Source organism: Meleagris gallopavo, chromosome 24 (genome assembly GCF_905368555.1).
Source record: "Meleagris gallopavo chromosome 24, MGAL_WU_HG_1.1, whole genome shotgun sequence".
In the NCBI taxonomy this organism is placed as follows: domain Eukaryota; kingdom Metazoa; phylum Chordata; class Aves; order Galliformes; family Phasianidae; genus Meleagris; species Meleagris gallopavo.
Genome location: NC_139427.1, coordinates 213754 through 232203, shown reverse-complemented (window position 1 = coordinate 232203; position 18450 = coordinate 213754). Strand labels below are relative to the sequence as shown.

Sequence of the window (18450 nt, the reverse complement as noted above, 5' to 3'; positions counted from 1 at the left end):
GAATTTTCTATATTATAAGGTATGAAAAAAACCCTACACATGGAAGTGTAAGTCTAGGGTTAAACATTCCTCAGCCTTGGGAATTTGCTGCACAGTGGTACAAGAACTTAGTACAGAAGCAGAGAATGGTTTGATCAGAGCTTTAAAATCAGGCAGAGAGATACAGAAAGCTTGTGTTGGAAAAAGAACAGGATCTCATACTGTAAATGCATCCCCTCCCTGCCCTTATTCCTGGATTCTAATACTGTAATTAGTTCCATCAGCGATTCTTAATGTCAAATGCTCTAATTGTGTGTTTGCCATGCAAAGTACTTCAGTAATCAAAAGTTGATGGAAGATTTGGAGATTCGGGCTTCCAAGTGTGATGCATCATGATAATGGCCAAATTGGCGATGGTTGTTAGAGCAAATGGACCAAACCATTTGTTCCAGCTCATTAGTAATGACACCATGGGGACAAGCATTACAGAGCTCAGCTTCTCAATGCGTTTCTTGGGAACAAGTCAAAAATTAAATTTCCAGAGACTATGAGAGAATTTTGCAACATTCAAAACAAACTCCTGTGTAGTTTGGATCTCTGAAACTAAGAACATGCAGGTCTGCATTCAGCATCCGCAAATCAGATCAGCTGGAAGAAGGAAATCCTTGTGCTTGGTAATGTATTACTTTCATTCAATGTACTGTACACCTCATGCAAATTGCAAAGTGGGTGCAAATTTGAGGGAAAAGCAGTTCTTTCACCCACAGTGCTGCAGTCCAACAAGGCATCCATTACTAATAAAATGGATCCGTCACTGTTACAAATGAGAATTAGGCCTCATCTTCTTAATTAAAGTCAGATTCCCTGACCTTTTCAATTACTATTATTCAGCAACTGACAGCACTGGATAATTTGGTTCAGAGACATTAGCTCATATCAGAATTCCCATCATGCCATTCCAGAAATGCAAAGGTAACAGAGTATGCCAACCCATACTAACTACTGCAAGGTGCAGGACTGATGTACTGATAGAGCTGCTGTTAAAGAAGAAATGCTTTTCAAGATATAAATGAGTACCTCTTAAACTGCTTCTTCTTTAATGAGCAGAGCTAAGTAACAAATCCAAATTATCCAGGGGTATGTAGGGATGATGACCTTGTAGATGACTTTAAAACGTCCATTCCAACTCAAATTATTCTATTCTAAGTATCTCTGTAAATTACGCAGTAATGAAGATTGTTCTAGGGCAACAAGAATCGGACTTCTTCATGGGCCAATGAAAATACTATGCAAACATTTTGAAAGCTTTTGCAGCAAACAAGGCTAATACATTTTTCCTATGGCTCCATATGTATTTACCAAATTCAGATGAACATGAGAAATCAACTTTCTACATAACAATTGACATAAATGCCTGTTGTTATTCCTCCTGCCTACTAATCTTTTATAATTTCAATTATGTGGTCCTTTTCTTGAATAAACTTTTATTCTGTAATCAGTATTTTTGTAAGTAGTAATTAGTACTTTTGTGCAGATCTGAAGATGCAGAGGCCAGGTCTCAAGGATAGAAAGCAGATCCTCAAGGACAAAGCAGCGCTAAAGGATTCAGGACAGAAGGCAAGCAAAAGGACTCAATAACTTCTATTATACAGATTCAACTCCTTTATTCCTGGGGACATGAATTAAAACCTTTTACACCAACAGAGATGGTAATATTGCTATTTTTAGAATGTAATGAGCTATGAATAAAAAAATTAGGCTGAGTTCTTCATCACACAAAGTACAACTACAAATTTTATTAGGCATCCATTTCTGGTTCTGATTTTTTTTTCTCTTTTAGAAGTTACTGTTGAATTCTTTCATCTTACCATTACAAGATTTCTTTAATCTTGCAATATGTAATGAGTTCGATTAGGTTTGTATCAAAGCCTACTCTTATCAAACTGCTTCCACAGGAAACTCGTCATGATTCTGTGAACAGAGGACACCTGCCAAGAAGGTAAACCCATTTTACTTTGGGATATTACTCTATAAGAAGTAAGAGTACACATCAATTACCAGCAGAACCTGCCTCATCTACCATCAAAATGAAGTTCGCTGTAAGTACATATATCACTTTCTCATAAAACTGCTAATGTTGGAGAGTTTTTAAATTATTTTGAGTCTTTCTTGGCACCTATAGGACTATCACTGAATTATGTAGGGTTTACAGAGCAAAAAGGCCAAATGGGTTGCAACTTCATGGGTGAAATTTCGTTTTTGGCAGTGACCTCATTCCATAAGCTTATCCAAACAAGTGCTCTGTTTCAAGGGTGAGATGCACACGTAAAATCTAGGAAGGGCAATACTGTCTCATCACAATCCAATGGTCTTCCTGAGCTCTATGAAGTTAATTTACAGCTGTCTGTCAAGAGCATAAGAGAAGAACTGTGAGCTGTGGGAGACTCAAGTGCATGTATGAGAGAAGGGCAGCGGTCTGAAACTGCTGCAGGATAATTTCCAAAATGTTAAATACTCTGAGCACACTTGGATCTTACTATTAAAAACTCTCCTTTGAAGTCAGTGAAATTTGTGATGGGTTCAGTATTTGAGGATTTGTCTCCAAGAGAACAATTGTCCACAATGGTTATCGTTACAGAGGTATTTAGTATTGAATCTTACATAAAAATATACCAGCAGGACTTTTGAACCATAAGGAAATCTGAACAACATGAAGCGTGGGATCATCGAAACAACATAATTTTAGAGAGGAGTAGCAATGTGCTTTTGTACAGAAATACACTGCCTACTCTCTTCAGCTTTGGATGCATGAGAACTGTTATGAGGACTTTTGAATCCCATTTCTGCTGTGTTCCAAGGACACAGCTGTGCTGCACACTCATATTCCATCCCTTTGCAATGGGTACAAATGGATGCTTGCTCTGAAAATCAAGAAGTCCAGTGAAAAGTTCACTCTTAAAAAGAAATACTTCAGTCCAGCTTTTTCCAAGAGTACACAGAATCGGGGCTAGAAATATTAAAAAAAAAAAAACAGTGTTTAAATGAGCTTTTTTACCTGCACAAAATATAATTCTAAGGTTAGGAGCAACTTATATGAATTGAATATCTGATTTATCTGCATATTTGTGTACTCATCAGATAAACTCCAGAAAAATGCTGAGTGTGAAGCTAAGCAAGAAGTAAAGCTTATTTTAAGACAGAAAATAATTTGATGCAAGATGAGCATATGTTATTGTTCATTTCAGATTCTGCTTGCTCTCTTTGGAGTTCTCCTGGCTCCAACCCTTGCTGAGGAGGTAAGTACAGTGCAAAGATGCACCACTGCCATAAGAACTGATGGGTTTTAGTTGTGACAACTGAAAAATATATTTCTGAAAATGCAGCTGTGTTCTGAAATCTGACATTTAGCATGAAACTACCTTTTTTTACACTAGAGAAAATATGTAAGTGGTAGATGCATCAGGAGAAAATGTCACTGCTAGATATGAAATCAGCAACAAATTCTGACTTTCAGATTAGCATAAATACTGTTAAGTATTTATGAACATAGTATGGTAGCAGTGAATACAGTGAAATATGGTAAATTATTGCAAATTCCTCTGGTGAAAAGGAAGGGCAATAAGGAACTATTTTATTTTTCCTACATTTTTTTTCTTCCAAGTTGCACTCTGAATATCAAGTCTAGCTTTTAACTTTAAAGGAGATCACCCAGTGTTTAAACATTTTATACCCAACTTTTCCACCTGGTCTGATACTCTATAAAGGGGGAAGGGAGGAAGGGTTAGAGCAGTTATGTTAAAGCCTGCCTGCCTTCACAGAGAGGATTCCATTAGATATACATGGAAAACAGGTCTTACTGAAGTCTGAATGTAAAGTTTGATGCAGAAGTACTATGGCCTTTGCAGTGCTGAGGCTGGAATTTATCTCCTTTTTATTCTGGCCTTTGAGAGTAATTATTTTCCAAAGTATGGTTACCAGAACAAGAACGTGAAACACCTCTGGGAATCTCCAAACCTAAATCCTCACTATCTTTAATTTGTTTCCAAAACCAGAACCACAGGAGGGCTGAGGGTGAAGGTCCACACCTTCCACCCCATGATGAAGGTCCACGTCACCCGCCCCTTGGCGAAAATCCACACCTTCCACTCCGTGGCGAAGGTCCACCCCATGCTGAAGGTCCACACGAGCCAGCTCGTAATGAAGGTCCACGCCATCCTCCCCTTGGCGAAAATCCACACTATCTAATCCACGGTGTAAATCCACGCCATCCACATCGTATTGGAATTCCACGTCATCCACGCCCTTATTTTGGCAACCGTGGGTTTGCCATCAGGCCACCTGTGTACCCTAATAACTGGAAAACCGTCTGGGATGCCAAGACTGTAAGTGGGTGCCCCCATGGCTCAAGCAACGTTTGGGCTTCTACCACAAAGGGTCACAGTGCAAGCTGATAATGGGTAGACGCTGGTGTTACTTGGTTTGTCTCTTCTTGATTAAGGTGTAAGATGGTTGATGTAAGAACAAGCAGTCCAAGACAATCTGTGGGGACAACCAACCAAGTAACCAAGTTGCACAACTGTTCAATGAGTTCAATAGAGGCCATGTAAAGCTGCAAACCTGCTTCTCACACTGCTGAAAAATCCAAATTGACACTTAGGTTAGCACTGGAAAAGAACAAAATGTCTTTCAGAAGCACCTAAGCTTCAGCAAGATCGTGAGGTTGTAGAGGTGATGCTTTAAAAATGTTTTCATTTAACCATTCTGTAATTTCTGATGCTCTGAATTTCATATGGCCTAGATAATATAACACCATATACATGTGGCATTACCAGTCAAGGCAGTTTATTTTACTTGTGTCAAAGTCCATCATTAGCCACCATCATTTATCTAGGCAGTATAAGTGACAGACATTTTCCTTCCCTATGATTAATTGTACTATATAAAGCATTTGAATGTGCAGGGTTTTTTTTTGTTTGTTTGTTTTTGTTTTTGTTTTTGTCTTTGTTGTTTTTCAATAGTCTGTCTTTTAAATGTATTTTTTAATAGGGTTTCATCGCAACCAAGGTACTGGGAAAAAACACCTGCATCATTAGCAAAGCTAACACAGGATTTAATGGATTTGAGGTATGCTGGTGAATGAAAGTGCTGAGGAAGTTAACCAGCTGGGAATTATCAGTCTTGGGATATCAGTCTTGGGGAATGGTTTAGTTGGCATTGTGGGGAGGGTGGACATGAATTGGATGATCTTAGAGGTCTTATCCAGCCTTACTGATTCTGTGATTCTATGAGCATGGTGGGGATGGGTGGGTTGTTGGACTAGATGATCTTTGAGGACTTCTCTAGCCTTAATGGCTCTGTGATTATTCTATCACTGTAAATGGGAAAAGTTTCCTAAAGTGAAGTTTTTCAGCAGGGTTGAGTTGCTCTAAATACCTCAAAAGCTGCATCAAGTTAAATAAATAGAAGATGAATAAACTCCTCTGCATTATGAAAACTCTTATTTTATTTTATTTTATTTTATTTTCCTAAATGCTTTATTCTGGCTTTATGTCTTTGACACTAGGGAGCTAGCTCCCCTGGGTTCCTTCCACCCATAGAGCATCGTTACGTGATCTCAAACAACAGACTCCTGAACCTGTACCCATACGGAGCACGCATTCAAAGACTGTGCAGAGGAGTTCCCACTTACTTTGCTTTCCCATCTCCTGGTGAGTATACTGGTAAATAGCATTTTGCATACCAAAATAAGCACTAATAAGACTTTTGTCTAAGACGATTGCACTAGCAGTGGCTTGTAGCATACATCTACAACTCAATTTTTAAATTGGGATTTTGCTGAGTTCAACATTTCTGGTGGTAGAACATAATGATAGAAAAATGTCACCTACACTGTTCTTCTGTTTCCTCAATTCAATAAGCTTTTTTCTTTTCTTATAGGGTCAAACTTCTCAGAAGATGATGCCTCGTGCTTCAGCAATGTGTTCAGAAATATGAGTCTCATTTACTGCAATTCATAAATTTCTCCTGATGAAATTTTGACGAAGAAAATACACAGATCTGCGTACCCATGAAGAAGCCTTTTTTCCTTGATGATCTGATCTTGATCACAGTGTCAATCATGTATCTGTCTTCTCTTCTGCTCTTTGTGGAGCATATTTTCTTTCAGTAAAATGCATCATCAGCCTCCACTAGTCTGTGTTTTTAATGACCTTTTTAAAAAGCAGAAGCAGCACGAAAGCTAAGTTGCTAAACTGTAATTCCTAAAAATTCCAAATTTTGCATTTAAATCTGATCTTGTAGTACTTCCCAAAGAAATTTGACATTAAGAAAGTTTCCATCACTGCTAAAATAAAGTGGTGTTACACACTGCATAACCATATCAGAAAGAATTAAGTCCATATGTATAAAAACAAGCATATTTGTGGATTATTTCAATTTCAACTTATTGCTAAAATACTGTTATACCATGTTTTATACCAAAAAAAAAAAAAAAAAAGCGCTGCAGTGCATTATAGCCAAATACAAATGCAGAAATCAAGCGTTCAGTAACAGAATCATTAAGTGAAATGCAGTTTGTAATTGAATATAGCTATTATTTCCCACTCTTTCACCAATATTTAACACAGGAAATTAAAAAAAAAACACACACCCTAATCAAACAAAAGTGCAGATGGACATTTTAGAGTTGAGTTGTAGTTAGGCCAAAACTAAGGCAAAATGGCTGGAACTCATTTCTGCCATGGATCTGAAAGGATTAATCCAGTGATTGGGGGGCTGGCTGGAGGACTCCTTTCTCAGATGCTATTTTCCTGGAGTTTTGGAAGGATTTAACCTACGAGATGCTTTATTTTTCATAGAAGTCGATGATTACTCTAAGTCAAAGATACAGCAGCCTTTTTGCTCAGCAAAATGTAGAATGAAATCAAAACCAAAGCTCGTCTGCTTTTATCCCAAGTTTTTAGAACCTCCAAACAAAAGTAACCATATGGCTGCAGTATTTAAACAAAGCTCCTCACCGACTTGCCGGGGGTTTCTTCTCCTTTTCCAGCTTAACCCTTCATTTTCCCTGAGATAAAACAGACACTCTACTTATCCAATTGCTTGTCACTGGGAAATGTCTTTTGAGGGGCCTTCTTGTCCCTGAGACAGATGATGCACCCAACAAGGGCAGTGCTGCTGCAATACTGCCTCCAGTTAAGGTCAAAATTTCAAACAGAGGGCACAAAACATGAGCAGCAAGATCCAGCTTCTGCCTAAGCCACTTAAACTACATGCACATAGGTTCCAATTAGTGTATTATCACACGCTGCAACGTGAGACTGCAAGAGCCCCTGAGGGGACATCACTTGTCACCACCTCCACTTGGACATAGGTCCATTGACCACAGCCCTCTGGCTGTGATCATCCAACCAAATCTTTATCCACCTAGCAGTCTACCCTTCAAATCCATATTTCTGCAATTTAGAGATAAGAATGTGGTGTGGACTGTGTCAAAGGCCTTGTACAAATCCGGGCCGATGAGACAGTTGCCTTCCCTTTGTCCATCAACACCATTGCTCCCTCATAGAAGGCCATCACGTGGGTCAGGCAATGTCAGTTCTCCCTCCTCATTTACTGGAGGGACTACACTATCCCTTGCCTGTCTCTTCTGACCAATGTATCTAACGAACTCCATTTTTTATTTTTCACATCCCTTCACAAGTTCAACTCCATCTGTGCCTTGGTTTTCCTGATCCCATCTCTGTAGCTCTGTTTTTCTCCCATCACACAGCAGGCATAATATGGAGATTCAGTTGAACTTATGTCTTTTTTCAAATGGGGAAAAGTAAAATAAAAAAAAATAAATAAATAAAATAAAAATTTTAAAAGCCATCAAGTAATCTATTAAACATAACAGAATCCAGGACTCTGGGAGAACCTAATTTGTGAGAACGTGTAAAAAAAGCCCCTTAGGATGTGCAGACTGCCTCAGTTTTGCAAGAATTTGATCTAATATTGCTCTTGCAGCACAGGTTAAAGGTGACTGAGAATGAAAAGAAAAGAAATTCCCTCATTTTTTGAAAAATGTGCTGAATTGCAGTTGGACAATTTCAGACTCTTCTGGTTTGCACTGATAGTACTAATTGCACACAAAATCGAACTGAGCAACTTGAGGGTAAAACCAATTATTAAAAAAAGTCCCTGAGAGAATCTTCGCCTCTTCACAATCAACTTTTACTTCACTGTGGAAGATAAGCCATGGCAAGGCGAAAAAAGCTGTTGTTGCTACCTACAATAATAGAGACACCCATAGACATTCCCATATGTTGTAATTCAGCTGAAATTTTACTGAAAAGCAATTTTTGGTGGCAATGTTGCATTTAGGTTGTACATTCTGGTGGAGCTGTGGTTCTATGGTAAAGTCCAGTATGTTTTGGAGGGTGCAAAGGCCCTAATCTATGTGTATTTTCCCTAATGTAAGGATATTTTATTATGACCTTAGATTATCTCTGGTCTCCATTTTGACGTAAATTTTCAAAATTAGACAGCAAATATGTCAGAAAGTTATCGCAAAACCCATTTCCTTTTTCACTGCAAATGGATTCTTATCTGATAATTTTGTCAGACTGACAGGTCAGAATTTGCATAAGTATAACCCCTCCATTTATGAAACAGTTATGGCAGGAAATAATGTCCAATGACACAAAGACTTGGATACAAATTACTAGATAATTTTCTTTCCATACTTAATCATTCTGTGCCTGATCCTGAGACTAGCGTATATAAGGTGGATGGTTTGCCCCATTCGTTCCATCTGCACTTGCATCCGCTCTGCAGTCAAGATGAAATTCACTGTGAGTATGCAAGCTACTTTCTTATTCTATACCAAAACTCAAAGCTATTGCCTTTTACTTCTTATACATTATAACTCAAAGCTATTGCCTTTATACCTTGGAAATGCTTTTGCTCATTTACAGTGAAAAGTTACTCTCCGAGGAGGTTTTGCTCCTCCATTTTAGACTGTATTAGCCTAGATAGATGAAGAGGTAAGGATCTTTGTAAAAGCTGATTTATGCACTATTCAGTCTCACAAGAGATCTCCTAGATCAACGCCCATTTTTGCCAATGGGCTTTTTGCGATCTGGAGCACCATGCTATGGATCAAACCGCTTTCTTGTGATGCGTGTGCAGAGGAAATTTAAATTCTCTCTCCTCACTCTTGTAAAATTTCTATGTATATTTGTATCAATGCTGTACTGATCTCTGTAGCAACTTCAGATCCTGCTCTTAGAAATGCAGATTGCCAGTATGGGTTATTCTAGAATAAAGCAAGGATGAGTCACTTCAGGTGACCATTGTAAAACCAGTATGGAAGCAATGGGTATCCAAGGAGTTCATCTCAACATCAGATTAGGAAAAAGGATTCTCATGACAAGATCTGTCAGCCAGACTTGCAGTTACATTTTTATGCTTTCAATGTTCCTTTCAGATTGTTGCTACCGTCCTTCTTGGACTTGTGCTGACTCCAGCTCTTTCACAATTCCAAGTGAGTACAGTGACCAAGTTATACACTGCTGCTCTTCTTCTACATTCCCTACTTTCTGAACTTTCCTCCTCTCCTTAGAGGAAAAAAATCTAAATGTTTTTCATGAACAAAACCCTGAAACCACGAGACAACCACTGTAAAATTATCTATTGTAAATTATTCATTAATATATTAAAATTATTCTTAGAGCAACTACAGAATGCTATGGCCTTACTCTTTCATCATTTTGACAATACAGTGGTCACTGAAGGCGCTCCTTATGAGCCAGCATTTGTTATATTATAGCGCTGATTTTCTAAGTCTCTGGGGAGATAACCGGCTATCACTTGGAAGTCTAAAAATGTTAATTTTGTTTGCTAGTTTCAGGATGTGAAAATAAATAGAGGACAATACCCTAAGACAGTCACCATCAATGTTGGCCTTGGCATCCAAACACTGACCATCAATAGGAACTCCCTTGTGGCAATTATTCAGTCAGATTCAGCTGAGAATTCATGGACAACTGTTTGGAACTACGGAACTGTGAGTGGCAATGAGCATGCTTTTTCAGAATATTTTTCAGAATACAAAGAGCCTAGCTCCTATAATGCCCAGATAGGTGGTGGAGTCATCATCCCTGGAGGTATTCAAGAACCGTGGAGAGGTGGCACTTGGGGACATGGCTTAGTGTTCATGGTGGGGGTGAAGCAATGGTGGGATATGGTGATCTTAGAGGTTTTTTCCAACCTTGATGAATCTATGAGTGGGCATGGTGATGATGGGTTGATGGTTGGATTAGATGTCTTAGAGATCTCTTCCTATTTTAATGACTCTAAGATTCTGTGAAAGCTGACCAAAATAGAGAATTATTAAGTCTAATTTTGGGGGTAGAAATACGCTATGTTCATTACTTTGATTTTTAATACAGATCTCTATGATTTAAAAGCTGAATTATTGCGTTCTAACGTTTTTTTACAGGGCTACGTTGCAACCAAACTTGGACAAGAGGGAGTCTGCTATGTTTCCACAATGAACAGAGTCCTGACACCTGCTCTTAACTCAATTGCTCTCCTTGCTGAAGAGACTAGCGTAAGATAAAAAGGGGCAGTTACTTTTCAGACTTTCCCAAAACAACTAATGACTATAATAGCATGAGTGTTCAGCTTATTAGCCTTTTATAGACACAGACTCCATTTAAAGTCTGAGAACTGGGTTGTTTAAAAAAAAAAAATCAGCTTTTGAAAAGCAAGAATGGGAGGGGAAATGGGTAGTTATATTCTAGACTTGAGCAAAACCATTCACCTCTATCTACAATTCCAGTCTTGCTTTCGGTAAGGTGCATCTTTGTGCCCTCTGAAGCTTAACCCAACTTGCTTAACAGCAAGAAGGAAATTTATTTGAGTGGACATCCAGGAACCCTTTGATAAAGTTCCACCATAATTTTGAAAGTATATATCAGTCTCAGTCATCCCAGCTAAGTGTGTCTATACTCTGGAGTTCATCAAGCTGTTTCTTAACAGAATGTTTTCTCCTTCTTGAGAGGTTTTTGGAAGTGGTATGGTGGTTTTTCAAAGGAAAAAGAGTAGATGCATTTTCCACCCCTCCCCTCATCTATCTGTTCTCTGAAAAAATGCAGAGGTTGCTAAGAAGCAATATGTTTCAGGAAACTTTCAGTTTTCAGGCATTGTTTTTGGATAGTTCGGTCCAGAAATAGTTAACTCTGAGTCATTTTAAAACAGAATTGCTTTTTCATTACGGAACACTGCTTTTTGGGTGCAATTGGTTGGAATTTCATTCTTTTTTAGGGCATGAGAGAACATGGATTGGTGGATGGTTGGACTACATGATCTTAATTGTCTTTTCCAACCTCAATGATTCTGTAATTCTATGGGCATGGTGGTGATGGGTTGATGGTTGGGCTAGATTATCTTAGTGATCTTTTCCAACCTTAAAGATTCTACAACTCTTTAATTCTTTGAACATCACATATTCATCTCAGCCTCCACATTTCTGGTATGATTTAGGAGTCCTGTGGCTGTAGCTGAATAATGAATACAAACAAGCACGAAGCCCAGGTTGTGAGAGAAAATACAGGCATCCAGAAATGTTGTCTAACAGACAAATCACTTAACTAGGAAAATAGACTTGAAATTCAGTGAAAACAAAGCACTCTGGAACAGTTAAGAGAATTTATCCCATTACAACATAATTCTTAAGATCATAAGAACTGCTTTCAAATCATTTGCCAACTGTTCCTATTGTTCCCCTTGGTTCCAGTTTTAGAAAATGGAATTGATTTCTTCTTCCACTCTTCCAGTTACGTCCCAGGTGCCTCTATAGTGAGAGATTTATAAGTGACTGAGGAAATTCTTTTGTACAGTTTTAGTAGAACAGCAAGTACAGTCTCATTGCTTCAGAAATAGGAATGTGCATAAAATTAAATGGATCAAGGCACCAAATTATGTTATTTGATTTTAGAATGTGAAAGGCGAAAGTGTGCTCTCGAGGTCCATCAGGTACGTCGTCTCCAGAAGACAAGTTCGTGACCTCATGACTTATGGAAACGATATCTTCGCTCTCTGCAGTGGACTCCCAACCTACATGGCTTTCGAAGAGACACAACAGGAGGGTGGTAAGTGTGATCATACGAATTATAAGCTAAAGAGGTGATTTTGTTTCCTTTGGCAATACACTATTCCTGTTGTTACCACTGAAGGTAGACATAAGTCTAAAACTTCAGGCCTTGAATGGAGGGCTCAGGATTGGAAGAATGTTGTTACTATTCTCCAGTTCAGAGACTGCTGACAGTTTATTGAGGAATCCCACCATTAAATGGCTCCCATGGAAGCAAAGAACATTCTTTTTCCCAATATTAAGCCAAGCTGCTTTGTACCCTTTTTTTCAGTGGTAGAATGATTACATGACATGGGAGTTTGTGGCCTAAACTTTATGGGACTGTTTGATAACGACAAAACCTGATAGGGCCTATTAAATATACATACATATCTGTATAATACACAATAATATATACTAACAACATAGGGTATAATAGTGTCCCTTAGTACTAGAAAATGTAAAGATTATTAAGTAGCATCAGTTTACATTCCTTTGTTTGAATTAAATATACAGCTGACTACAAAAGAATGTTTCAATCATAGACTTAAATTATTTCTATAGCAATGATTATAAGAAAACATTCCTTAGTCAGAGGTAAAGTGCAAGCCATTGCTATGCAGACAAGTATAAATCATTAGCTGTCCTGCTGTTGGTGCCATAATCAGGTTTGATGACTTGCAGTAACATCTTGGGAATTAACTCATGGTATTTTTTTTCTTTCTTTTAGGAAACCAGATTTTCTACAACCAAAATGCATGCTACAGACTTGATGTCCTGAATCTCTTGGGCATTAACTACTGCCGTGCTGGCAAAGTTTGAGCACCATGCCTTTCTTGAACCTAGTATCAACGGCCAATAGCTGAACAAAGCCATCCCTGATGCTATTCTTCCCTGACATCATGTCTTTTGAGAGTTTTGTTCTTCATGATTCAGATGTTGTAAGAGATCAGTTGGTGATAGTATCTTCCAAATAAACACTTTTAGCATGAATAAACTGTGTCTGTTTTCTCATTGCTACACTCTTTATGATCAATGAAAGCTTCAAAAAATAAAGAACTCCAAATTATAGAACGGTTTGGATCGGAAGGGCCTCTATTTCCAAAACCTTTGCCACAGGCAGGAGCCAAATGGTGGATTTGCACTGGTGGGTAACTCAACACCACCAATCTGTAGCTCCCCGTGACCTCCTTTTTTCTCTTTGAAAAAAAGATGTTACATTTCCCCTTTTCCAGACACTGGTGACATCACCTCAGTGCAATCTCTTTTCAAATATGATGGATAGCAGCTTAGCTGCTCCATCTGCTTGTTCCTTCAGGGCCCTGAATTCATCTCATCAGGTCCCATGGACCGTTCACTTGCATGTTCCTCAGACTCTCAAATCTAATCTCCTATAGTGGGTGGGACTTCACTCCCCGAGCTCCTTTCTTGAGATTCTGTGACTTTGGAGGTACGGAAAGTACAACAGTCAGTGAAGTCTGAAGCAAAAATGTTGAGTACTTCATCCTTCTCTGTGTCAGTTGAACCAGATCCTCCTATCTGTCTCATCAAAGAGATGCCACTTCTTTTATCCTTCTTTTCTGTTTTGTGTACCCGTAGAAACCCTGCTTACTATTCCCTACATCTCTAACCAAGCTCAGCTCCAGCTGTGCCTTCTCTTTTCTGATCTCATCCCAACTACCAGACCACAACCATGTTAACTTTCCCAGGATTTACATCCCCGCACCCACTGTTTATGTATTGATAAATTTATTTATTTATAGTCCCTATAATATAACAGAATATTGATCCACATAAGACATTGCAAGATTACTGGATGTTTTCTCCCAAAGGCTCTAACTCAGCCTTGAAGAAACCATGGAGATCGTGTTCAGCCACCTGATCTTCAGAAATGCTGGTATCCAAAAGGCTGAAATGGTTTCCTCGACATTTGGTGCAATCCCAGCATTGCTGAGACCTGGGCTGATTACTAAAACTTCACAAGCAAAATATTTATCCACTGAGGTTAATATTCCCCTTCAGTGAGAGGTTACATCTACATGCAAATAGTTAGTGGTTCCTGATACAAAAGCAGTGGAAAAAACTCTAACCACCAGAAGAAAAACACAATCCAGGACTACATGTTGCAGCAGAGACAAATAAGTTTAAAGCAGAATAAAGTCAAGTAAGATCACCCTACTCTCTTGCTTTTGATTTATTTGAAAAGTTAGAGCAATCCAAGGAAGAAAAAAGCTCTTGGCCACTGGGTGTCAGCCTTGAATTATATGTTATAGAGCGACTGAGTCAGTAAGATTCTAGTCCAACTATCCACCCACCATTGATATTGCCCACTAAACCATGTCCCTAAGAAGATGTACAGGGTAAGAAAAAGCACACTCCTCATTACCCAGAGGAGTCTCTTGTCCTATACAGAATCACAGAGTCACAGAATGGCCAGGGTTGGAAGGGACCTCAAGGATCATGAATCTCCAACCCCCCCCAACATGCAGGGCCACCAACCTCCACATTCAATACCAGCCCAGGCTGCCCAGGGCCCCATCCAACCTGGCCTTGAACACCTCCAGGGATGGACGGGGCATCCACAGCCTCTCTGGGCAGCTGTTCCAGCACCTCACCACTCTCTCTATAAAGAACTTCCCCTGATGTCCAACTTCAGTCTCCCTTCTCTCAACTTAAAACCATTTCCCCTCATCCTGTCATTATCTACCCTTATAAAGAGTTGATTCCCCTCCCCTCTATAGGCTCCCTTTAGGTACTGAAAGGCTGCAATGAGGTCACCCCACAGCCTTCTTTTCTCCAGGCTGAACGAGCCCAGCTCCCTCAGCCTGTCTTTGCAGGGGAGATGCTCCAGTCCCCTGATCATCTTTGTGGCTCCTCTGGACCCTCTCCAACAGCTCTCTGTCTTTCTTGTACTGGAGGTTCCAGACCTGGATGCAGTATTCCAGATGGGGCCTCACTGGAGCAGAGTAGAGGGGGACAATCACCTCCCCATCCCTGCTGGCCACCCCTCTTCTGATGGAGCCCAGGATCCTATTTGCCTTCTGAGTCGCAAGAGCACACTGCTGGCTCTTGTTAAGTTTTTCATCTATCAAGACCCCCAGGTCCTTCTCCACAGGGCTGCTCTCAAGGACTGCTCCTTCCAGTCTGTATGGATGCCTGGGATTCCTCTGGCCCAAGTGCAAAACTGCACTTTGCCGTGTTGAACCTCATCAGGTTCACTCAGGCCCACCTTTCCAGCCTCTCGAATTCCCTCTGAATGGCATCCCTTCCTCCCACCCTATCGACCACACCACTCAGCTGGGTGTTGTTAGCAAACTTTCTGAGGGCGCACTCGATTCTGTCATCGCTGTCATTGATAAAGATGTTACAGAGCACCGGTCCCAACACAGAGCCCTGGGGGAGCCGCTCGTTACCGGCCTCCACCTGGACACAGAGCCATTGACCTCCACCCTCTGTCTGCGGCCTTTCAACCAGTTTCTTATCCACTGGATGGACCACCCATCAAATCTACATCCCTCCAATTTGGAGATATGGATGTGGTGGGGGACAGTGTCAAAGGCCTTGCTCAAGTCCAGGTAAATGACATCAGTATCACATCAGACTGTTCAGCTCAGTTTTGTTAGTAGTTGTGTTAAGACAAGTGTCTAATTCCTGTTCAGCGATGATGTATTTGTGATTATAATACCAATGTCAGCAATTCATTGTCTCACTTATCCATGCATATTGCTCTAACACCTTCCTAAACTGTCAGGAAAGTAGAGGAATGCTTTGAGATCTTGACAGAAATCATTACCCACTGTAGAAGCTGGACATTTGTAAGCCAAAGGGAACTGAACCCAGCCCACCTTCCCTAAAACCGCAATGAATGAGTGCTCAGAAAACCCACCCAGTGCTGATACAGGTGGGTGACACCTCAGCAGCACCCCTATTACCACTGGAGGAACCAGCTTCCAAGCTGCTTCAGAATAGATAATAAAACAAGAAAACCAGCTGATGTCATTTCCTCCATCACTTAGATGCCCAAATGCTAATCACACACTAAGAGCATCAGTCAGAGCTTAATTAACCATTGAGCTGCTGAGTGCAACTGAAGCACCTTGGCTGCATGAGGAGAATTTGCCCTGAACCACATTGATGCCATAGCACAAATCACAGCATTTCACCTCACGTTTTCACTTCTCCATCTCAATGCTCTGCTCTCCATCTGATGCCTCATTTCTTGGTTTATTTCCAAGATTTACGGGGCCTTCTGTTAGCCTGAATGCACAGCCACACAGGGAACCCTGCACCTTTCTTTCCTCCTGCTAGGTTCAGGCTGGAATTATTTTCTTGAGCATAGCATTTTTATTCTATTCTGAATTGTTACTTATTTGTTCATTTCAGAGTCAGTCAGAAACAAATAAGAGGGAACCATACAATGGCTTGGGTTGGAAGGGACCACAAAGATGAGCTGGTTCCAATCCCCAATAAAAAGGAATAAAAAGAAATAAAATTCCTTCTTCTCCTGAGAGCATTTGAAATGGAAGGATGGATGCTCCCACTCTTGGGACCTCTACTGTAGCTCTTGTCTGCACTGAGGGTTGCTCTGAATTGGGAATAGTGTTATTTTTGAGTTGTCTTGCAGCGTTTTGGTGCTGTTTTTGGAAGAAGTCTGAGAAGATGAGTTTCCTGGCAAGGTCTGCAGGAAGAGGGAGGGTTCAGCCCCTGGTGTCTGGCCCCTGGAGCGAGCTAAGGATAGCAGAGGGAAGCATGGTCATAGGCATGGGATTTCTTAAGACTGAGAAAACACAAAGAATGAATGCAGTTGTAGTTTCTCTCTGACTTTTGCTACATTGCTCCGGGTTTTAATTCTTTATGCCTCTAACTTGGATATTGACATTGGGTGAAAAGACTCTGCACGACGCTGCATGAGTGCTGTCAGCAATCTGCTCACCCCATGCCTTGCAGCCTGCACTATGTGTGCTCAATGCACAGATGATGTCTTTTCCATCCAGAGACTCCAGTTACATTGAGTTTTCACCAGTAGGTGGCATTCTCTGAGCTGCTTTTTTTTCCTTCTTTTTATCTTCTTTTCTTTTAATAATAATGATAATAATTAAAGGTGGACCGGGGGGAGGGGGTGTGTGTGTGTGTGTCAAACCCTCCCCGTCCTTGCTGAAGTCTGCAGTAAAGCAAAATCTCTCTGCTCCTGTTGGGAAGCAACGGTAGTATTCTCAAACTAAGGGAGAGTGAGGGTCAAAGTCCCTTTAAAAAAAAAAAAAAGTGAAATACAGTATTGTGCATCTTGAAATCTGAAACCAAGAAACAGAATTGCAAGGGAAACAAGGGGGGAAGCCTTGCAATTCCTGAGGACAACTCTTGCAAGTGGAGTTTTAAGAAGTAAAATACCTGTCTATGCATTTAAAGGGTGTTGAATGGCTTTTGGGGAGAAGGCTGTGAAATAAAGGAGATTAAAGGAAGAAGACTTTTTCTTTTTTTTTTTCTCTCATCTTCTCTGGATATAATGGCCATTGCAAAGCAAAGCATCTCCAGATTTGGCTTCAAGTGTTTCTTCTTTGCAACTTTTCTGCTGGTGTGTGATGGACACAGTGGGAAGAGAGAGAACGGGGGTCCTGCTTGCTACGGAGGGTTTGATTTGTACTTCATTCTGGACAAGTAAGTCACTTCTATCCTTCTATTTCAAAGCAGTCTTTCTCTTCGTGTGAACTGGAGGACCATATGCTAGGATTTTTGTTTTGTTTTGTTTTGTTTCGTTTTTTTGTTTTGGAGAATTCATTTTGTCCCCAGGGGACTGAGAAACTCTATTGTGGTGGTGATAACTTTGGTGGGTGTAGCATATAATGCTAGCATGCTTTGAAAATCAAATGGGTATATAAATTTTGCTTTGCTTGATATCAAACCTTTCCTCTGTACTTGGCACCATGCTTGGGATGAAGAGCAGGACCCCATTCAACACTGGTTTCCCCAACAGTGATATCTGAGGCACTGTGGGGAGACGGTACTGCAGAATTAATTCTGCAGCTGAAAATGTGCAAAAAATGTCTCCTGCCTGCAGATCTGCTGCTGCCCATGTGTCCTTATCCAAGCAGGTAAAGACGAGGCTCTGAAATGTGGCAGCCTGCTTTAAAAGGGTCTGATTTTGGCCATTCTGTTGGAAAAAAAAAAAAAGTGAGATTGCTTTATTTAAAAGCAAACTTTATTTTTCTCCAGGCTCAGTCACATATCCTTTGTTCCTGTTAATCAAACGCATATTTTGACTGCCTAATTGTTTGTGCTGGAGATAACTGCCCACTCACTTCTTCATTACTAATTCTGATCTGGATGTGGTAACCGTGCCTATTCAGGGGCAATGT

At 40.2% G+C, this 18450-nt stretch overlaps 3 protein-coding genes across 3 annotated transcripts in view; all 3 read left to right on the top strand.

Annotated features, from left to right (window-relative positions):
* Positions 1-2601: 2601 nt before the first annotated feature.
* On the top strand, positions 2602-6200 carry LOC104914221 (uncharacterized). Its single transcript, XM_085242685.1, has 6 exons — positions 2602-2619; positions 3225-3275; positions 4032-4361; positions 5026-5103; positions 5543-5687; positions 5917-6200. The coding sequence occupies exons 1-6, from the start codon at positions 2602-2604 to the stop codon at positions 5994-5996; spliced, it is 702 nt and encodes a 233-aa protein (XP_085098811.1). The 3' UTR covers positions 5997-6200.
* Positions 6201-8801: 2601 nt separating this feature from the next.
* Positions 8802-12919, top strand: LOC104914220 (gastrokine-1). The gene is made up of 6 exons (XM_010723075.3): positions 8802-8813; positions 9449-9505; positions 9866-10027; positions 10463-10573; positions 11963-12116; positions 12828-12919. Exons 1-6 carry the CDS (start codon positions 8802-8804, stop codon positions 12917-12919), a joined length of 588 nt encoding a protein of 195 aa, XP_010721377.2.
* A 4280-nt stretch (positions 12920-17199) lies between these two features.
* ANTXR1 (ANTXR cell adhesion molecule 1) overlaps positions 17200-18450 on the top strand; it is a 90451-nt gene continuing 89200 nt past the window's right edge. Inside the window, exon 1 of the mRNA XM_085242818.1 lies at positions 17200-17752. Within this exon, the coding sequence (XP_085098944.1) occupies positions 17601-17752 (152 nt within the window). The 5' untranslated portion in view covers positions 17200-17600. The remainder of the gene's footprint in view (positions 17753-18450) is intronic.